Here is a 22,082-nt window from a genome sequence, read left to right on the forward strand (position 1 = left end):
GGAGCTGTTGAGGGTGGTGAGGTCTTGCAGAGAGATCTGGACAAATTAGAGAGCTGAGCAATCACCAACAATATGAAGTTTAACAAGAGCAAGTGCTGGATTCTGCAGCTGGAAAGGGGCAACCCTGGTTATACGTACAGACTGGGGGATAACCCTGGTTATATGTACAAACTGGAGATCAGCCCTGCAGAGAAGGATCTGGGGGTTTTGATTGACAGCAAGCTGAACATGAGCCAGCAGTGAGCCTTGGCAGCCAGGAGGGCCAACTGTATCCTGGGGTGCATCAAGCACAGCATTGCTAGCTGGTCAAGGGAAGGGATTGTACCGCTCTACTCCGCGCTGGTGCAGCCTCACCTTGAGTACTGTGTGCAGTTCTGGGTGCCACAATCTAAGAAAGATATAAAGCTGTTAGAGAGTGTCCAAAGAAGGGCTACAAAGATGGTGAAGGGTCCAGAGGACAAGACATATGGGGAGCAGCTGAGGTCCCTTGTATTTTTCAGACTAGAGAAGAGGAGACTGAGGAGAGGCCTCATGGCGGCCTGCAGCTCCCTCATGAGGGGAGTGGAGGGGCAGGCACTGAGCTCTGCTCTCTGGGGACAGTAACAGGACCTGAGGGGATGACATGGAGCTGGGACAGGGGAGGGTCAGGCTGTATATCAGAAAAGGTTCTTCAACCAGAGGGTGGTCAGGTACTGGAACAGGCTCCAGGGAAGCGGTCATGGCACTGAGCCTGCCAGAGTTCAAGAAGTGTTTGGACAACGTTTTCAGACACATGGTCTGATTTTTTGGGTTGTCCTTTGGGGACCTAGGAGTTGGACTCGATGGTCCTTGTGGGTCCCTTCCAACTCAGGATATTCTATGATTCTATGATGCTATGATATTTGAACTTGCAGATATTAAGCCAAGACAAAGAACTCTTACAATGTGTCTCCTGGTAATAAAAGATATCCTGAAAACAAACAGCCAAGTAAATCACTGAAATCAGTCTTTTCAGAAGTGAAAATTTAAATGTCTGGAAAAATAATGCAGTCACAGCCAATATTATCTATTGTAATAGAGATGGGTGTTCTAGGCAAATTAAAACTCAGCTAAGATGATGGACATAAAGATAAAAAAGGCTTTTCCAAAGGAGAAGAGAGCAACAGGTTTAGATATTTTTTTTTTCAGGAGAATAATTGCATTTTCCATATATCATTTATATATGTGATGAATACCGTTTTGCATTTTGATTTGTCTTCAGTTCTGTGCCAGCATTGTTGGCATTTTTCATTTGTCAAAGGAAGATGAGAAATTTTAGAAGAAAAGTCAGAAATGGTGGGGAGTCTTGCTTAGTCCTGCAAAGAATCTAGCACAAATGGGATCTTGACCTTGTAACAACTGCCATTATCTGATTCCCCTCATTATATGCAATCTAAAAGCTCTAGAATTAGCATTAGGTAAATCTTAAATGCCTTTCACCACAGATTGATCCAGTTTTAATTAAGAGATATTTCTTTTATATTCACCAGAAAATTCATTTCCAACTGACCCAGGAGTTTCTATAAAGCTGCAGGATGAAAGAATAATTGCTAGTAATTAGGATACAGTCATGAGAGATGACTTATTTGTGTCCCAGGTCTTTCCACTGAGCTGTACAGGTAAAGATGCTCTTCTCAGGACAGGCTGGGTCCAGCACCTCCCAAAAAGCTGTGTGGAAGACCTGAGTTCAAATCCCTGCTCTAAATCAGGAAAAAATAAATTAAAAACAAATAAAAATTAAAAAATACTAAGCAGCTTTCTCTTCCTTATTCAGAGAGAACAATCCAATTTTGAGAAAGGGGCATAGCCTTCCTATTTGATGTATCTGCTTACTTTCATTAAGCCTTAAACCAAAGCAAAACAGCTGTGTAAGAATTAAAAACAAACACACAAACAGTTTTTCCTGAGGCCTTTGTATGTCCTCTTCTTCACTTCTTTCTCTTACTCCCAGCAGCGCTGCTCAGTGCTTACATGAAACAATTCCAGCTCAAAGGCCTTCCTCTCTCATTCAACTCTAAATGGGAAAACTAAAAGCAGAAACTTGCTCAGTAACATTTCTCCCCTTAAATTTCCTATGTTTCTTATGTTGATTAAAGGATGTGCTCTAGAAAACCTCTCTCTCAACAAGCCCACTGTTTTTTGCCTCACAGTTCATTATAAGACATTTGCTTTTATCACCATGGAGACCCTCAGGCACATCAGGGCACAATTCACTTTGTCCTGTTTCACAACTCTGTAGCTGTCCAGATCAGGATTCAGCTGCCTTAATATGGATGTCTAATGGTATTTTTAGTGCCCTAGGATATTCCATCTGGTCAACAACCCTGCAAGACACGAAACTCCCACAGCCCATGGTCCATCAGCCAGCCCAATGCAGATGATGCGGATACCCTAAGGCTACACCTATTTCATTGGTTTGGCCTGGAGCATTAGAACAGTTTTGAGGTAAATCCCCAAACTGTTCCCATTCAGTATAAGTCGTTCCGGTTTGCAGAGTAATTTTGATGTGTGCAGACTTGTTTCTTTTAATAGGTTACAAGTAAGCCAGAAGGCCCAGTCCATATTCACTCCAAACATGCTTCAATATTTAATAGGGATGTACACATCCACATCCATGAGTGATCCTTCAACTTTCAAGTTGCACATGATAGGTACAACTAGATGAGGGAACCAGATTCTGAAGTAAAATACCCAAATTACGTGTAGAAAAAGTTTAAAGTCCTCAGCACCAGGTGCCTTGATCTACTGATCTGCTTTTATTGTGTTGAATTAGTTTCTAGATAAGCTGTGTCCTATCAACTGACAAGTAAATGAATACATGGCTATTACACATTTACTATATTTTTTTTTTCTGCTTTAATTCCATGCTTTCTGTGCTCTACCTTCACCTCTCAAAAATAGCAGGTAGAACAATTTAATGATTTTATCATTATTACTATTTAGGTCAAAAAGAATGGTCAAATTCATTTACCAATTATCAAAAAAATATATATTAAAAGATATAGCCAGATTCCAGGCTTAGATGATGATGGGAAAAGAGATTGTAATGGAAAAAAAAAAAAAAAAAGACTGTTTTCCTTCTGCAAGGCAGAAAATAAATATCATAAACTAACACAATTGCAAATAAAAAACAGTATCAGTTGTATTTCCTTCTAGAGGAAATTAGAAGAGTCAATTTTAGTCCCAAGATAATAAAAATTTCTATAACTTAATTTTTCTTTAACATTGCAGCCTTTAAAATCCATCAGAACTTAGATCTAGAATTTAAAAATCTATTTGGTTTTGGCTGGCTATCCCAAATTAACCAATACCAAGTAAAACTAAATAATTGAGAGGATAGGTAACAGAACTGAAATATTTGCGTAGTTCATTAGCCATCAAAGACCAGGGTCAATCCTGCTGAGGAACATGAAAGTCACGCTTTTATTAAGGGAATCCAATCCAATAAAATCATTCAAAACGGTACACTTTTATTGGTGGTAGCACAATTCATTTCTTTGATTTAGTATGAAATTATCTATCTTTCAGCTTTTAATCAATGACAGAGGTCACCCTTACAGTTCAGCAGCCAAAAGGCTGACTTTCACTTTGGCAGACTTCTGTTATTTTTTCTCAGAGTAGAGAGCCCTTGCTGAAGAGCATGGAAGTGCAGATTTCCCCTCAGACACACACCAAAAAAAGGGAGAAGTTCTTTAAAAGTCTAAGGCATTCAAGTGCTATTACCTGCAGTTACATAGTGACAGTGCACTTTTAGGGATGAGATGCTCTGTTCCGTTGAAAATGCTTACATTTGGCTACTGAAGACAGGTACACTGGAAGTTTACACTTCCTATCATAATTTAGATAGGCAAGGCTGAAATGTAACAGAGAACACAAATGCGCTATATAGTTCTCCTTGCACACACAGTAGTCAAATCACAGCAGAATAATTCCTCAAACAATTTAATGTATGCAGGTTGCTCAACCATGGACATAAGGTGCATCTCTCAAAACAAGTACACCAGCTATATAAATTTGCCTGTAATCCAAATCCGTTACACATCAGGTTGTTTTCTCAGCTGAGTTCATTAACAACCAAGTGCAAGAGAGCCCCTGCCCCAGATGTGTCATTTCAGACTCAGCTCAAGAATGTAACAGGCAGGCAGAATGCAGATGTATGCACCCAATGCTGAAATGCAAAAGTTTAAATGCAAAGACTCAGCAAGACAAATTTACAGTTACTTTTCAGTATTCTTTGGGAACCTATCCTAGCTAGATACATTTTAATGTCAATAATTTTCTCTCTTGCCATCCCATAAAGATTTCCTTTTCTTAATACCCCTTGTAAACTTCCAATTATGCAGTAGCACTTTTCCAAACAAATGAACAAAAAAGAAACCTTCCATGTATATTTATCCTAAAGTTTAAAGTTATAAGCAAAATCACTGATATTAAGTATAACTGCTGTGTCTCTTTCTAAGATGCTGTTAAAAAGCAGGTAATTGACTTTAGAAATTAATTGTCTGAAATAAAAGATTCTTATAACTAAGGCATAAATATTCTAAGAAGCACCTCAGAATCTGAATTAAGCAGACAGGAAAGATTCATAAGTCTCATTAAGAGAAATATCACAGAAATAAGCACCAGACAGCCATAAAAGACAAACTGCTAAATTGTTTCTCTCCCAGTGTAGGGCTTACTATGCACTTACTGATATTCATATTTTATAACTGCTTGAGTTAATGGATAGATCAATTATGCAATTGTCGGCAGAGGAACATATCCATACAGGTTTCATCCGCCTGGATTTGTTTGCTGAAGTGCTGCTAAAGTAACTCACACAAGCCGGCAGCCTCACGAATCCATCACAAAATTCAAGAAGACAATTCAGAATAAAGTAATCAGTAGTTTTAGGTCACAAACATACATTTGGGCTCGTACTTCTCTGTTTAAGTATTGATTGTTTTCATTTGTGAGGCATGCTGGTGGACAGTGTCCACAGTCACACCAGGAATGTTAATCATCACTGAAATGCCATCACACTCACTGACTCTTTCTTCCCTGGACATCAGTTACAAATTCTTAAAAACACATGCAACAGGAACAGGCAAAAGATGCCAGGTGGGTACACCAACTAGTACATGGTCCATTTTACCAGCTAAGTACCAGAACTTAGGTAGAAAAAAGACAGAAAAGCAGAAACTGAACAGCTCAGTATGTCTGATGGCCATAGCTGAAATGTTGCTTTCCCTGGTGAAAAGGGAAACTTGCAGGGAGCAGTCAAATTTGCTTTTGTTGATCTATTTTCTCTCACTTGACTAAATGTGGATTAAATCTCAGAAGTAAAAAACAAACTACAGGAATGTTTGAAATCCAGAACTCCTAAAACAGCCAGCCACCTACTTGATAATATTACACCCCCTACAACATATAAAGTTTTTAACTGTGTCTGTACATGTTTCAGTTTGTTGAAATGACTCTAATACCTTAACAACACATGAGGAATTCTTAAAATAAATATTAGCATCTGTGCTAAATCAGCATTGTCAGCCTAAAAATAAGCTGAGTTCAGAAGGGCTCAGTTCTGCTTCCAGAGAGGACTTCTTTGTGATCCAAGATTTTATATAAGAAACTGATGAAGTAGTGATTCGAACCACCCCTTTTATAATATAGGATTAAAGACAAAGGTAAATCTAGCAGTCAGTATCAATTAAGTTTACACAACCTACAGATGCACAAGTCCATGCAGGTGAGTAGTCCTTCTGCCCTCCACTGAGTCTCAAGCCTGAGCAGGAAGGTCTCCCCCTCCACCCCATGCCCAGAAATCTAACTCCAAAATCAGAGCTAGTCTCTTATATCTCTCAGCTGAGGCTGGAAACCAACAGCTAGGGCACCTACTCTGTGCTGTTTCTGAGGGTGGCATCACGCACCCCTGCACACTCAGATACATGCTTGGCAGGGGAAGGCAGGAGAAGAAAGCAAGCCCATGCATGGGGATCTACCAGAGAAATCGCAGGTGAATTTAAAGTTCCTCCAACTCCTCTCCCAAATCTCTCACTCTGGGTTTTCACAACAAAACCAACATTTACATGCCTAGGAAAGTCACCCTTGGCCTTGGCTACTGCCGTTTACCCTTTAACCTGTCTATTGCCGTTAAAGACAACAAAAAATCCTTTTACAAATATATCAACGCGAAACGGAGGACTAAGGAGAATCTCCATCCTTTACTGGATGCGAGGGGAAACCTAGTTACTAAGGATGAGGAAAAGGCTGAGGTGCTTAATGCCGCCTTTGCCTCAGTCTTTAGCGGCAATACCGGTTGTTCTCTGGATACCCAGTGCCCTGAGCTGGTGGAAGGGGATGGGGAGCAGGATGTGGCCTTCGCTATTCATGAGGAAATGGTTGGCGACATGCTACGGAGCTTGGATGTGCGCAAGTCGATGGGGCCGGATGGGATGCACCCGAGGGTACTGAGCGAACTGGCGGAGGAGCTGGCCGAGCCGCTTTCCATCATTTATCGGCAGTCCTGGCTATCGGGGGAGGTCCCAGTTGACTGGCGGCTAGCCAATGTGACGCCCATCTATAAGAAGGGCCGGAGGGCAGACCCGGGGAACTATAGGCCTGTCAGTTTGACCTCAGTGCCAGGAAAGCTCATGGAGCAGATTATCTTGAGGGTCATCACGCGGCACTTGCAGGGCAAGCAGGCGATCAGGCCCAGTCAGCATGGGTTTATGAAAGGCAGGTCCTGCTTGACGAACCTGATCTCCTTCTATGACAAAGTGACGCGCTTGGTGGATGAGGGAAAGGCTGTGGATGTGGTTTACCTTGACCTCAGTAAGGCTTTTGACACCGTTCCCCACAACATTCTCCTCAAGAAACTGGCTGCTCGGGGCTTGGACTGACGTATGCTTCGCTGGGTTAGAAACTGGCTGGATAGCCGGGCCCAGAGAGTTGTGGTGAATGGAGTCAAATCTGGTTGGAGGCTGGTCAACTAGTGGTGTCCCCCAGGGCTCGGTACTGGGGCCGGTCCTCTTTAATATCTTTATCGATGATCTGGATGAGGGCGTCCAGTGCACCCTCAGTAAGTTTGCAGATGACACCAAGCTAAGTGCGTGTGTCGATCTGCTCGAGGGCAGGAAGGCTCTGCAGGAGGATCTGGATAGGCTGGAGCGATGGGCTGAGGTCAACTGTATGAAGTTCAACAAGGCCAAGTGTCGGGTCCTGCACCTGGGGCGCAACAACCCCAAGCAGAGCTACAGGCTGGGAGATGAGTGGCTGGAAAGCTGCCTGGCCGAGAAGGACCTGGGAGTATTGGTTGATAGTCGGCTGAATATGAGCCAGCAGTGTGCTCAGGTGGCCAAGAAGACCAACAGCATCCTGGCCTGTATAAGAAGCAGTGTGGCCAGCAGGTCTAGGGAAGTGATTGTGCCCCTGTACTCGGCTCTGGTGAGGCCGCACCTTGAGTACTGTGTTCAGTTTTGGGCCCCTCGCTACAGGAAGGACATGGATGTGCTTGAGCGAGTCCAGAGAAGGGCGACCAAGCTGGTGAGGGGTCTGGAGAACAAGTCTTACGAGGAGCGGCTCAGGGAGCTGGGCTTGTTCAGCCTGGAGAAGAGGAGGCTCAGGGGCGACCTTATCGCTCTCTACAGTTACCTTAAAGGAGACTGTAGAGAGGTGGGGGTTGGTCTGTTCTCCCACGTGCCTGGTGACAGGACGAGGGGGAATGGGCAAAAGTTGCGACAGGGGAGTTTTAGGTTGGATGTTAGGAAGAACTTCTTTACCGAAAGGGTTATTAAGCATTGGAACGGGCTGCCCAGGGAGGTGGTGGAGTCACCATCCCTGGAGGTCTTTAAAAGACGTTTAGATGTAGAGCTTAGCAATATGGTTTGGTGGAGTACTTAGTGTTAGGTCAGAGGTTGGACTCGATGATCTTGAGGTCTCTTCCAACCTAGAAATCTGTGTCTGTGTCTGTCTTGAGGCTTTTTGGAGATTTCAAGATGGTCTAGTCAAAGTTTAGTTTCAACAAGAAGCAAATTCAAGTGCAAATCCAGACTCTGATGAAGGTCTTACAGAAAAATGTTAATACAGCTGTATTTTTAAAAGCTAACTAGCCCTTTAAAAGACTTGGATTGAAAAATTAAAAGTTCCTAAAATATTCTGTTTGTAAGCAAATGCAATAAGGAGAATAAGTTTTCTGCCTATCTGAGCTCTTGGAGCCTTCTCTTTCTTTCAGATACTCCTTATTATTTTGCTTGTTGTCCTATTAGACATATCATAGTCACACAGATGTGGCACTAATCACAGGGCAGAACTTGCCAGCTGCCTAGGAGGATACAGCTACCCTTACATTATCCCATCAGGCACCCAGCAGTGACTTAGGAGATATAGTCATTTAGCTGATCCACGTTTAAAGAAACAGGTGCCATGTGGGCATGCTGGGAAATCCTTTCTAATGCTCCCCCTTGAAGGTTCACAGTTAAAAGTCAAAAAAAGAAAAAAGAAAAAAAGAAAAAAGAAAAAAAAAATAATAATACCTATCATTTTGCATAGGCACAAAATGCCGAGGGTTTCAGTGGCAGTCTTGCTTGTTGAAGGCAATTAAGGCTTTGCATATTACTCTAGTGAAAAAATATTTCCATATGGAAAACTAAAAGTGTTTGGGGTTCACCAACTGCACTTTACATTTTGATTTTAGTCTGAGATGTACATTTGAACTTAGTTCTCCCCCAAAGTTTGGATACAAATAAAGAGGCATAAAAATTCTTCTCTTGAAAGCATTCCCAATTTCAGAGGATCCTGAGGTTTAAACCTCTGACCAACAAAAAGATCAATGATATCATAGGCTTTAGGAATCATAAGACTGATTCAAGTATGCTATATAGTCAGAAGAACAGTACATTATCCTAGTTTTCTAGTGTTTTGTTCTTGTTGTTGTTGCTGCTAATGTTTTGTCATGAAGATTGAAGAACTCACCTAGATCTTCTAGTGCTTTTCTATGCTCGTACAGCATATTAATTGCCCAATGTTATTGTGATGTTTAATACATGGGTAATCACACAGCATCCACTGTGTAGGGTGACAAGCACAACTGTATTGGTTTTACATGGCAAGGTTTTGGTAGCAGGGGGGCTGCAAGGGTGGACTCTGTGAGAAGAGTCCAAAAGCTGCCCCTTTTCAGAGCAGAGCTAGCTCCACCCAGCTCCAAAAGGTTCCCGCCACTTGCCAGAGCTGAGCCAGTGAGCGACACTGGTTGGGCCTCTGGGAGAGCAGAGTTAAGAAAGGGAAAATAACTGCTGCTTGACAGCAGCTGGGAGAGAGGAGTGAGAAAATGTGAGAGAAGCAGCCCTGCAGACCCCAAGGTCAGCACAGAAGGAGGGCAGGAGATGCTCCAGGCACAGAGCAAAAGTTCCCCTGTGGCCTGTGGAGAGGCCCCTGGTGGAGCAGGCTGTCCCCCTGCAGCCCATGGGTCCCACATGGAGCAGATCTCCATGCTGCAGCCTGTGGAGGAGCCCCCGGTGGAGCAGGTGGATGTGGCCTGGAGGAGGCTGCGGCCCATGGAGAGCCCCCGCAGGAGCAGGCCCCGGGCCGGAGCTGCAGCCCGTGGAGAGGAGCCCATGCAGGAGCAGGGGGCCTGGGGGAAGCTGCTGCCTGTGGGGGACCCGTGCTGGAGCAGTTTGGTCCTGGGGGATGGAGGGACCCCGTGGTACGGAGCCATGTGGGAGCAGTTCTTGAAGAGACGAAGTGTTAGGGACTGACCGCAGCCCCCATTCCCCATACCCCTTTTCTGTAGAGCAGGGTAGAAGGTAGATGAGTCAAGAGTGAAGCTGAACCTGGGAAGATCAGGGAGAGGGAGGAAGAATGTGTTTTTAGTTTTGTTTCTTACTCTGTTGTTAAGTGACAAAGAATTAATCTGCCTGGTGCTGAGTCTGTGTTGTCTGTGATGGTAACTGGTGAAAGATCTCACTGCCCTTATCTAGGCCCATGAGCTCTTCCTCTGTATTTTCTTCTCCTGTCCTGCCGAGGAAACAGAGTGGGAGAGCAGCTGGGTGCGCAACTAGCAGTCAGACAAGGACAAACTGCCACAACAATAAAGGTACTTAACTGTTTATTGACTTATGATGTTTTCCTATATATCAGATTATGTTTTTCTACATAGGAGTGTATATCAGAAAACACGTGAATCAAGGCAGGAGAGGGGGGACACACAGCAGGAGGCAAATACACTGAAGAGACTGTGAAGTTCCTCTGGTCCAACATATAAACAAAGCAAACAAGGCTGCACACCATACAGCATGGCTAGGGCCTCTCCTAGAGCTGTCATGCCTGAAAGGGGTCATAGAATGAGAGAATGGCTCGGGTTGGAAGGGACCTTAAAGATTACCTAGTTCCAACCCCTTGCCATAGGCAGGGATGCCACCCACCAAATCAGGTTGTCCAAGGCTTTGTCCAGCCTGGTATTGAGCACTTCCAGGGATGGGACCTCCACAACTTCTCTTGGCAACCTGTTCCAGTGCCTTACTGCCCTTACAGTGAAGAATTTCTTCCTACCCTCTAATCTAAATCTATCCTCTTTTAGTTAAGAACATTCCCCCTTGTCCTATCATTATCTACCCAAGTAAAGAGTCCTTTATCCTCTTTTTTATAAGAGCCCTTTAAGTACTGAAAGACCGCAATGAGGTCTCCCCAGAGCCTTCTCTTCTCCAGGCTGAACATCACCAGTTCTCTCAGCTTTTCTCCATAGGAGAGGTGCTCCAGCCCCTTGATCACCTTTGTGGCCCTCCTTTGGACCTGTTCTAACAGACCCACATCTTCTGCTGGGGGCCCCAGACCTGTAAGCAGGACTCCAAGTGGGGCCTCACAAGAGCAGAGCAGAGGGGGACAATCCCCTCCCTTGTCCTGCTGGCCTCTCCTCTGTTAATGCAGCCCAGAATGCAGTTGGCCTTCTGGGCTGCAAGCATACACTGCTGGCTTGTATTGAGCTTGTCATCCACCAGAACCCCCAAGTTCTTCCCTGCAGGTCTGGTCTCAATGAGTTCTTTTCCCAGCCTGTACTCATGTCTGGGGTTGCCCCGACTCAGGTGCAGCACCTTACACTTTGACTTTTTGAACCTTGTGAGGTTCACATGGGCCCACTTGTCTAGTCACAGGGAAGCTGCCCTGGCTCAGGCTGTCATCCTGCATAGATATGAGCCATAGGAATGATGAGGAGCCACGAGGCACACCAAAATCAGGCACAAGAAATATGACTTCCAGACTTTCTTCCAAACTAGGCAAAAAAGGTGACCTGCACCTTTGCAGCAGGTGTGGATCCTAAATGCAGTACTGCACCAAAGGAGACATGGTCTTCTTCAGCTGAGACAGAGCTGGCTACAACGGGCTCCAAAGCAGCATGCCAGCCCCACTGCCTTGCTCCCCATGTCAAGCTCAGCAAACACAAATACTTTCTCCTCACACTCTTCACCTCCTCATGTTCTTCCTCTTGCCACCTGACGTTTCCAGCACAAACTGGAGCAAGGCAGGACAGTGCCATCTACACCTGGCAGAAGGCATCAGGAGGATCATAAATCTCCTCACTGCCCCAACAAGCCCAGCCCATGCCATCTGAAAGCCCACCCTTCTGCTTCCCCTCTCCTCCCTTCCCTCAATGACAGGCTCAGCACAGGAATGGACATGGCCAGGAGTAGGGTGAGGCACGAAAGCCCAGTCACTGGGTGCCCAGGCTAAAGAGACACAGAGATGTCAGGTTGCAGCCATGATGCACATGCCAAAGCCAAAAATACAGGCAACCTTTTAGCAGACTGTATCGCAGGAAACTTCAAGGCCAAGTATTTTAACCATTTTTGGGACTACATGGAAGCTGAAAAGGAATTACAAAGATTACCAGAAAGTTGCATTTAGAAGGCAAAAGTGATAGAAACATGCATGAAGTCCTATGGCGGAGTTATCACTGCACACTTGTCATAGCTTCTATTATACCAGAAATGCAATCAAATATGGGTCCCACCCCATTCAAAGTGAGTCCATGATTCTCAGTGGACCCTTGCACCTGAATGATGCAGCATAACGCAAGATATGCCACTTCACATTTCTGCCTGCAGCACTCTCTGAGCAGGACTGGGGCCTTTGTCTTCTCTCTTGGGGTTGCAGAGAAGCTCTGAGGGTCTCCTAAAATGCAGCCCTGTGCAGCCTTGAGAAGGCAAGTAATTTTTCCTCTCTCAGGCCCTCTACTTATGCTTTCTTGTGTATCAGTTGCTTCTTTCAGCCCCACAGCCCCTTGTAATGCCAGTGATAGTGCACGCATGAGCAGCTATCCCAAGGGCATGCAAGAAATTCAAAGGATGAAGTCTAAACTTTCTCTTCCTTCTGTGATTCTCATGTTGTGTGCTCAGCTATTCCACAAGCCTCCCTTCCACCCTTAAATATTAACACAGCTATTCTCTTGCTGTGGGATTTCTCATTATCATGAGAATAAATGATTAAAACCACCATACTGAGCAAGTGCAACTTTTATAACTATATGAATCAGCACCTTGCCAAACCCTTAAAGAATAGTGTCTAAGTATTTATTGCACTTTATTGCTTCCTGGAGCATTTAAAAGGAGTTGCTAACAAACAACCATTTACACAGGCTTAAAAGTTTTCCTTGGATGTACTGAGCCATTCTGCATTTCAAAATGCAGACTTTCTTGCTTTCCCAGCAACTTAATGCTAGGTCTTTGACAACAAACTTCACGGATTGTCCAGCAAATGCTACTATTTGCAGTGGTACATCTTGTGTGTTACCAGAAGATGATTTTAACCGTACTTTGAGTGTAATTTTAAGTACTGTTCTGACGATCATGCTGGCTTTGGTGATGTTCTCCATGGGTTGCAATGTGGAAGTTAAAAAATTCTGGAACCACATAAAAAGGCCCTGGGGTATTTTTGTGGGTTTCCTCTGTCAGTTTGGAATTATGCCTCTCACAGCTTTCTTGCTGTCACTGGCCTTTAATGTGCTTCCTATTCAAGCTGTTGTGGTGCTTATCATGGGATGCTGTCCAGGAGGCACAGCCTCCAATATCATCGCTTATTGGGTGGATGGTGACATGGACCTAAGGTAAGAGCAGCTGTTATCTAAATATTCATATGCCTTTTTATATTGTAAGTTTTGTATTGAAAAGGACTATCTGTTTTTTTTCTTGTCTTGGTCCATGTGTGGTGCAGCTTCCTTCGTGTAGAGATGCTTAGTTAGTATAATAGTAGTAAATACGAGCAGACTAGAGTTATCCTTAGTTCTTGAGCACTTGTTAGGAAGACAGCATAACAGAATTGTGTATATTAGAAATTGTATTTATTGTAAATTGTCAGATCCTGCAGAAAATAGCATTGAGGAAGACCTCTAAAATACTAGGATTATGAACTCTCTGTCCAAGTTAGCATATATTTGTGATTTTGTTTCTCCAAGATCTTGGGCAGTAGAAAAAAATAACAATTAATTTTAGAACTTGAGTCCTGTGTACAAAAGAGCAGCTATGCAATCGTGTTTTTTTTTCAAACAATGTTTCTTGAAAGAAACTACCTGCAGAAAAATATTTTCCCTCCTTCTGTGTTCTGCAAAATGAATAGATGGGCATAGTTTTTCTCCTTGGAAACTAATGCAAATGAAAATCACTTGCAGTAATTCTATCTGCTCCTGGCACCTTCTGCAAAGTCTTCAAACAGAGAAAATTTTACATGCTACAAGCTACTGACTAACACAGTCCTCCACACTGGGTGCTGTGAAAAAGCTCCTTTGTGGCTAGGTGTGTTGGTCTCAGTGACTGGATGCTCTGAACTCAGAAACAGATATGTAAGGCACCTGGCGTGGTCTTGGACATCAAATACACTGCAGAAGTCAAACTTACTCTTGATGCAAATTCCATGGAGGGTTCATTAACTCTTGTAGTTTTTAAAAATAAGCCATCTTTTTTCTTTTCATATCCCGATTACTCTGCTCTAAAATAAACAAGATCATTTCTCTGTTTCCCACAGAGTAACATAAATTGGGGCATTCATTCAATTTATCATATGCCAGTCTGAACTAGAAATGGAAAAAATAATAGAAGTAAGAAAGTTGTGGAGCTAGGGCAAATTGACTAAGTATGTTAATATTTGTGGCTTTAATAAGACATTTTTTCCATCATTTGAAAACAGTGAACTTTTCTGTCACATACAGGTGTTAATGTAATACCTGCTTTCAACTTATGTATGAAGTCAGCTCTGCTAATCACCAGCTTCCTCGCTGTGGAGGAAAAACCTATATTAGACACTTTAATTCTATAAATGAAAGTCTGAGAAATCTCAGATGGAAAGACATCCAACACAACTCTTAAATTCTGTCCTAATCTTTCCTTGGAAGAATACACTGAACTAAACTGTGCTTTCTCAGGTCTGTATAGTCAGAATCCAAACTGATGATTCTATAAATATGAGTAGAATTTATATCCCGTGACAGTGGCAGAGGGTAAGGTAAATTGAAAATACTTACTAAAGATTATTCCTCAGGTAAAGACCTTTACCTTAAGATTTCGAGGGCTTTTGATAAGGACCTTTGTGACAGTAATTCAAGGACAGATGAAACAGGAGCAATGCAAGTATCTTCAGTTCTTGGTAGAAGAGTAGAAGTAGCTTGACTGGTTTCTGGAGCCAGCACAGCATTATAGAAAGCCTGCCCATCACATTAGACAAAGTTTTGCTTTTAACTGATATTTTATGTTTATACATAACAAGCCATCACCGTTGTCTACCATCCTGCTTCAAAACTTCCCAGTGCAATTACACCACAAGTTAGAGCAGGAATTAATTTTCTACTATTCATATAGTGAATCACAGGGAGGTGGAGTGTGAGGTTTTATACCTTTGTTAGTTGCTCAGACCCAGATGATGTCCTCTAAAACTTTCCATAGGGACACCTGTTTTTGACATTTCTTGGTATTTTACAAGAACAACCACTTTTGAATCACCATTTTCTCTCCTCCACAGCTCCCATGAGAGCTGCTGCAAACACAGGGGTTGGGGTTAGAGAATAGGCTGTCTTTGGAGAAGGATGTAGATATAGCAACTGTAGGAATATGTACAGTCACAGGAAACTTGAGCTCTTTTATCCATTTGGGGCTTTATCTAATCTTAGTTGTAGCCCATAGATCTTTTTCCTTTGTGTGTAACTCGCTTGCCAGAGGCTTCTACCAAGTTACATCCAACAGCAGAGAAACAGAGTCACAGGAAACAAAACTAACACGGATATTTCTGTGGTTTCTGTATGAATTCTTCCAGATTTCTCTGGATGTTCCCAGTTTGTGGGACAGGATCTGTAGCTCCTTTTCTGAGGGCAAGCTACACCAAAGAACAATCAGAAGTGAGGCTCATAAGCAAGTTTCCAAAACCTCCCAAGTAAACCCTTCTCAAAATTTTTACCTCATAGGAGAGTGATTTGTAGTCATCCTTTTATCTATGCTACTCAGAATCTGACAGTTTCATCCCTTTTTAGCTGTCTTGCTTTTTCCTCCTTCATTCTTCTAGTTGAATGCACATTTTTCTACGAGGTATATCATGCCCAGTGGATTCAAGGCTTTATGTTTTAAAACAGAAATGTCTTGCAAAAGCTGAGGAAGCAACAATGCTTATACTCAGCTTCATAGACGAATTCTCAGCACCTACCCTTTGGCCTAGGGCAAAACAAGCCAGAAAAAGGAATTTTATTACATTGCTCTTACTAGATGAAGAATCTTTTTCATTTGTTTGTTTTATGCTGTTGGCTTTGGAGTGAAATTCTAAAGTACTCCAGAACTACTGATAAGATGGAAAGCAGCATCTGACCCAGCTTGACACTCTCTCAGAAGCCAGTGGGACAGTCACCATGCAGACAGACTTGCGAACAGACCTTCCTGATGGCTGCCAGCCTGACTGCCTCATTTGCACTGAAACTTATTGTTCTGTGTCTGCAGAACATGTTGATATTTATGGATTTTTTCCTTCCTTTTTTTTTTTTTAAGCAGTAGCCATTCTTTCCATTTAGCTTTTTTCTTACTTGATATATGGATAAATTGACCGTAGCCAGCAGCATTTCTTGCCCATCATTTCATAAGCTGTTAAGTCATAATAAGATAATGAAAGAAGTATATTCTAGCATGAGACAAACTGTCACTTTAACCAATTTCTTTGCAGCATCAGCATGACAACTTGCTCCACATTGCTTGCAATGGGGATGATGCCACTCTGTCTCTTTGTTTATACCAAGATGTGGACTGATTCTGATGCAATTGTACTCCCCTACAACAGCATTGGTGAGCCAAGTGAACCAGCACTTTCCCTTCTGACTCTCCTTTATCCTCCTTCTAGTAACAACCCCCTTTATATCTGCACCATCCTGCAGAGTCACAAAGAAATTACCCCAGATTTTTAAAAAATATTTTTTTCCAACTTTCCAATGACTTCAGTGAGAATTATGTACCTAGATCATTTCAAGTCATCCACAGCTCTGTGGAACAAAGACTTTAAGTCATTATAAATATGGTACAGATATTTATCACAAGGTTGCACATGCTTTTCTTTTTAAATGGTTTGGAAACCTCCGTGGTACTGGGATAAGAATATAGAATAATTCATACAGAAATAACTTCTTTCCCTGGATGAAAGCATTTGTAACAGCTTTAAGGCACAATCCTGCAAAGTGCTAAATGCTGAGGCCATAATCTGGCAAAGTACTTAAGCACATGTGGATAATTAAGCAAGTGATTAAAACTGCTGAGTCTTATTGAAAAGCTGTAATCTACACCACCAGGAGTGGCTTCATTTGACTTCCTGTCAAAAATCTCATCTAGCTACAAAGAGAAAATAGTCAAAGTATTTAGAAATACATGCTCCAGTGCTTCGCAGAACTGTGGCCCTGGTGCTTATCAAGTTCTGTTCCATGTGGTGGTAATCTTACAAAGCCAGCAGAGTCACTTTCATATTCTTCCATTTCATTTCCCATTGTCCTGGAAAAAAAAAATCACATATATTGCATGTGCTTTCAAAAAAAACATACCAGAGGGGGAAGGCCAGAACAAAAGAAGCTCTAAATTGGTTGTTGATATGGTACAGTAGTGAAACACCTGCAGACAAAATGAACATTTAATATAGCTACTCATCACAGGATAGTGGTGATTAGCACACTCAAATTTCTGTCTGCATTTTTGATTCAGATGAACGAGCATGTAGCTCAGCAGAATGGCAATTACTTCAACAGGTTGCCAAAGATAACAGACTCTATAGAAAAGCAAACAGGCAGGTGTGGGGGGAGTGTTCATGCGCTGGGGTACGCATACCAGAAACATCCCCCCCAAGGCGTGCTCCATAATCTCAGCCCCTCCACATGGTGCCTGTTCTCCCCTCATGAACTTCTGCATGATATGTGGGCTTATCTTTTTTCTTTTCTTTTTTTTACAGGAATTTCACTGGTAGCTCTTGTAATTCCTGTTTCGTTAGGAGTGTATGTTAACCACAGATGGCCTAAGAAAGCAAAAATCATACTTAAGGTAGGATATATAAGGCTGAAGCATTGGTAATTATAGACAAATTATGGAATCAGTGGCACCACTGAAGCAGCACATTGCTATTCATAGTATTAGTGTCTGACTTTATAAGAGCCTTGAAGTTTTCAGCAGAAAACAAATGAGACGCTGCAGAAATATATTGCTTTCCCCCTGCACAAATGTGCATGAGTTGCATACATTATTAGAAGCTATCATTGTCTAAAGAGCCTGCTTTTGTCTTTGGCTAGAACTATGTTAGTAATTGAGTTCAGTTTATAATGTAAACTGAAAATTGGAAGGAAAATATTTCAGGTCAAAAGGATTCTTTTTCCTGCAAAATAATAAGAAATGAAAACATTCTGGATCATACAAAAATATTTCTACTTTTAAACCAGTGTTTCATTTTTGGCAATTTTGAGTGAGAAGTCAATTTAAATATGCATATATATATGTTGAAAATGTGCCAACAGTTAAGAAATCTAACAAAACTATTTATAAAAATTCAACTTTATTTGCAAGATAGTTTCAGAAGCATCAAAACTGTGTGTTTTGGCAAAAACAATTCCCACCAAAATAGTACTTACAATAACTTATCTACCTTTACTGTTAATAGAAAATTAATCATCCTGACCATTGCCATGCTAAGTTCAAAGTGATTCTTAGATGTGCTGAGTGCCCTTGGCCTTCGCTGACCACCCTTAGTTAATAAATATATTTTCTAAGTTTTCTTAAGCAAAACTAACCTGGCAACTGCTTATTCTACCTGAGCTATCAGCTCAGAAAATATAGAACACAAATAAGGTCCTTTTAAGTCCAGTCAATTTATTTGAAATATTATCTTAGAGTGCTGTATTTTCAAATGCATTCACAGCTTACTTATGAACATGGATACTATTGAGTGCTGGTTTCAAAACTATCCTTTATAGTCAGTTAAAGGAAAAGCAGGGACTTGAACGCACATGAGAAGGTGTTCTTTCAGCAAAGCACCATTTCATCCTCGTTCATAATGAGTGTGTGAGCAACCCACAGTAGAGTCCATTGCCAGTTTGCTTGATGTAGGACACTGAAACATCAAGTGAAGATTGAGCCATAGCTGTCAGATGAAGGTACAGATGGTGAGAAATGGAGATAAGAGCACAAAGACAGTGTGCCAAGTGAAACAGAAGAGGTTGTCGTGGCCAGACCATGTTTCTTTTTCCTAGGTGTATGTGGTTAATAGCTCAGTCAAACAAAAGTACTTGTTCACTCAGTACCCTTAAAAAGACTTCAGCCAGAGACTGATGAAGTCAGTTCATTGGGAATACACATTTTATCTGAGAAAAGGATTTCTCCTAAGCTTAACCACAGAAATCTGCTGGTGAGATCTCTTGCAACATATGCCATAAAGGAAGACATTTCACTTAGATATTGAGAAGAGAGTGAGTTATTCCTTTCTTTAGCAAGCAGCAGTGAGGATCTCAGTACATTCAGCCACAGCAAATAAGTTCAACTCATTAACTATGTCTATGTAGAAACACATGATCTCACAGCCAGTTTTCGAACACAATATTTTCAGCCACGTTAAAGATTTACTCCTCTGCTTGGCAAATAATTTCCTAGCACTAACAATCTGGCATCTAGTTAGCAAACACTACACTATGCCCCAAAGTGTGACTGCTCAGGAAGTGGAGAGGAAATGTGCATTATACTAGTTATTAAGCTGATGGTTTCCCAATAACTCTGAGAAAGATCTAGCCTTGTTCACATCACACATGTGAGATTGTTTTTAGTGTTGAGTTTTATGCACAGCTATAGCCAAAGCTTCAAGATTAGTTTTACAGATATATGCTATAGATACCTATAATAGCTGTGCTTTGATCTATATCTGTAGTCACACGTTCAAGTGCATTGTACAACTCCATTTTGGGGAAAATAGCTATATAATGTGCCTACCATGAATTATGTCAGTAAATATAAAAGTATGTCAGTTTTATGTTTGATAAGACGTCTTTTATTCACACAGTCCTTCTTCTTTCTTCTCGCAGATTGGTTCCATAGTGGGAGCGATCCTTATCGTGCTCATTGCTGTCGTTGGGGGAATACTCTACAAAGGCTCCTGGATTATCTCACCTAAATTATGGATCATTGGTACCATATTTCCAGCAGCTGGCTATTCTCTGGGATTCTTTCTGGCCCGCTATGCTGGTCTGTCTTGGAACAGGTATAGATTTCTCTGTGAAATAGTCCTATGGTCTTATTTCTGTGAAGGCAGTTCTTTTTTAATGAATAATCAATTCTAAGAATACTTCCTAAATGGTAGCTCTGCTACAGGGTCACTTATTCACCAACCTTTTTGTAAATAAAGCTATTAATATGCATGCACATTTTTATCTATGGATTCTGACTACTATTTCCCCCAATATGTCATTCCCATATATGCCCATGTCCTGCACTTCAAAGGAAGTGGACAGAAGAGACCTAACTAACAGAAGAGTTGAGGCTGTGGTAAAACTTTGCATGAAGAATCAACAACCCACAATTTAGAGCATCATTGCAAAAGAGGGTGATAATAAGTATTACTGAATATGACATACATGGCTTGAAGGGGGAGAAGAGTCCTCTGCAATTTCTGAACTGCCATAAATTGTATGCGTTCTGGTTGTAAAAGCTGTATAATTTGTGAGCTGAAGGATACCAATTTCTCACTTACCTGTTACTGTGTGGTTCCTTCTTTTCCAGATTCTTAATAAAACATAGAGACACACAGGCTGTTATTTCATGACTGTCTTTGTATTATTCCCTTTAGATGTCGTACAGTGTCTCTGGAAACAGGCATGCAAAACACTCAGTTATGTTCAACGATAGTACAGCTCTCCTTCAGTCCTGAACAACTTGAATTGATGTTTACATTCCCACTCATCTACAGCATTTTCCAGCTGTTGTTTGCACTAATATTTTTAGCAGGTAAAGTATAGATATTTTCTATTATTATTATTGTCACCTGTCTCATTTTTAATGAATATGGATAAAACAAGAATGGACGGCTGAGAGAGGAAAATAATGAAATGGTAAACAATAAACTTTATAATGACCCAAATGGCTACTGAACATCACCACTGTGCTGAGCCATGTATGGGAAAACATAAGGATCAGTTTAAGATCTGGAAGACCCCTTGTTTTTCAGCACAAGGGAGGGATCTCCATTACCTACAACCAGAATAAGAACACCTTGAGCACAGGATTGTTCTTACTGCTTGATGTGGAAGGGCAAATGTGTCTTCCATTAGAGCCCTCTACCACTCCAGTGTGTCTGGGCTTACAGCTGCACACCAAGACCATCCCCAAATGCATGTACAAACTCACCCTCCTATCAGGGATTAAGAGCATAAGCATTAGGTTCACAGCTAAAAGGAGGAAAAAAAATCTTCCATGAGAAGTAAAGGCCCCTTTTTTCTCCCACATGCACTTCATATGTGTTGCACTGCTACAACCTACTGAGGGTCAGGACTTTGCTCCTGTTGCTCCCACCTAAAACCAGTTGTGAATATTTAGCTTCCACGGTCAAACCAGCTGTCTTACTAGGCATCAAGAGCACTCTGCCCCAGGGACACAACCTGAGAGGTATACCCCCAGTTCTTACCTCTGTAGCTGGCAATGGCATGAGGACAAACTTCTTTGCCCCACTTTGTCTCAGCTTCTGCCAGACAGGATTCATGTAAAAGTAAGAATCAGTCCCACAGACCCAGCCAACTGCCCAAAGGCTTCCCAAGAGAGACAGACAGTACTTTGAAAGTTATTACATGCAGTAGGAACAGAAAGCAGTCAAGCATCAAAAACAGAATTTAAAACATTTTCCTTGTTATTTCCTAAGCATACTTTTTTTAGTGATGACTGTTATTGACATACAATAATTAAATCTGTCTTTAAAGAAACTCTATCTTGAAGCGTTTGAAAATTTTAGCAATATAAGGTGGGAAAATTTTGTACGTCTACATGCTACTACAGTATTTTTCAGGTCATTGTTATACCTTTATTTAATATTAAATATACACCAATTCACAGGCTACCGTGTTTACAGAAGATACCATGTCAAACCGAAGACAGATGTTGAGAAAACAGAAGAAAAAGATGATTCAAAATCAATTTCATCACATGCTAAAACAAATGGAGGTTTTGTATCAAATGAGACAAAATAGACAATCATCTCTCTGTTCCCATCAACTGAAAAGATATAAGATATATGGTTTACTTAAACTTCTTTCAGATGCTGTTGCTTTAGGGAAATACTTAGCAAAGAAGGAGTTCTATTGATATTGTACAGTGAGACTTTAAAATGATTAACATATGAAAGATTTCTGCTTTGATTTTGAACATGGTTTCTGCCACAATTGTACAATCTATTTTGGAAGCTAATTCCCTAAAATATTTAATGTTTTTTTATGGTTTATGTAAAGAAAGGCAGAATAAAGGTGGTCTATTGCTTAAAAAAAAAAAAAAAAAAGGGCAGATATTTGCTTTACTGACTCAGGTCCATGATCCTGCAAAACTGTCTACTAGTCTCAGCCCCTGTACCAA

The 22,082-nt window shown here is 41.6% G+C and overlaps 1 protein-coding gene across 1 annotated transcript; it reads left to right on the forward strand.

Moving 5' to 3' along the window:
• Positions 1-12,671: 12,671 nt before the first annotated feature.
• Positions 12,672-21,703, forward strand: SLC10A2 (solute carrier family 10 member 2). Its single transcript, XM_035557087.1, has 6 exons — positions 12,672-13,093; positions 16,180-16,298; positions 17,443-17,531; positions 19,553-19,728; positions 20,314-20,471; positions 21,570-21,703. The coding sequence occupies exons 1-6, from the start codon at positions 12,672-12,674 to the stop codon at positions 21,701-21,703; spliced, it is 1,098 nt and encodes a 365-aa protein (XP_035412980.1).
• The last annotated feature ends 379 nt before the right edge of the window (positions 21,704-22,082 follow it).

Source organism: Cygnus atratus, chromosome 1 (assembly GCF_013377495.2).
Source record: "Cygnus atratus isolate AKBS03 ecotype Queensland, Australia chromosome 1, CAtr_DNAZoo_HiC_assembly, whole genome shotgun sequence".
NCBI lineage: Eukaryota > Metazoa > Chordata > Aves > Anseriformes > Anatidae > Cygnus > Cygnus atratus.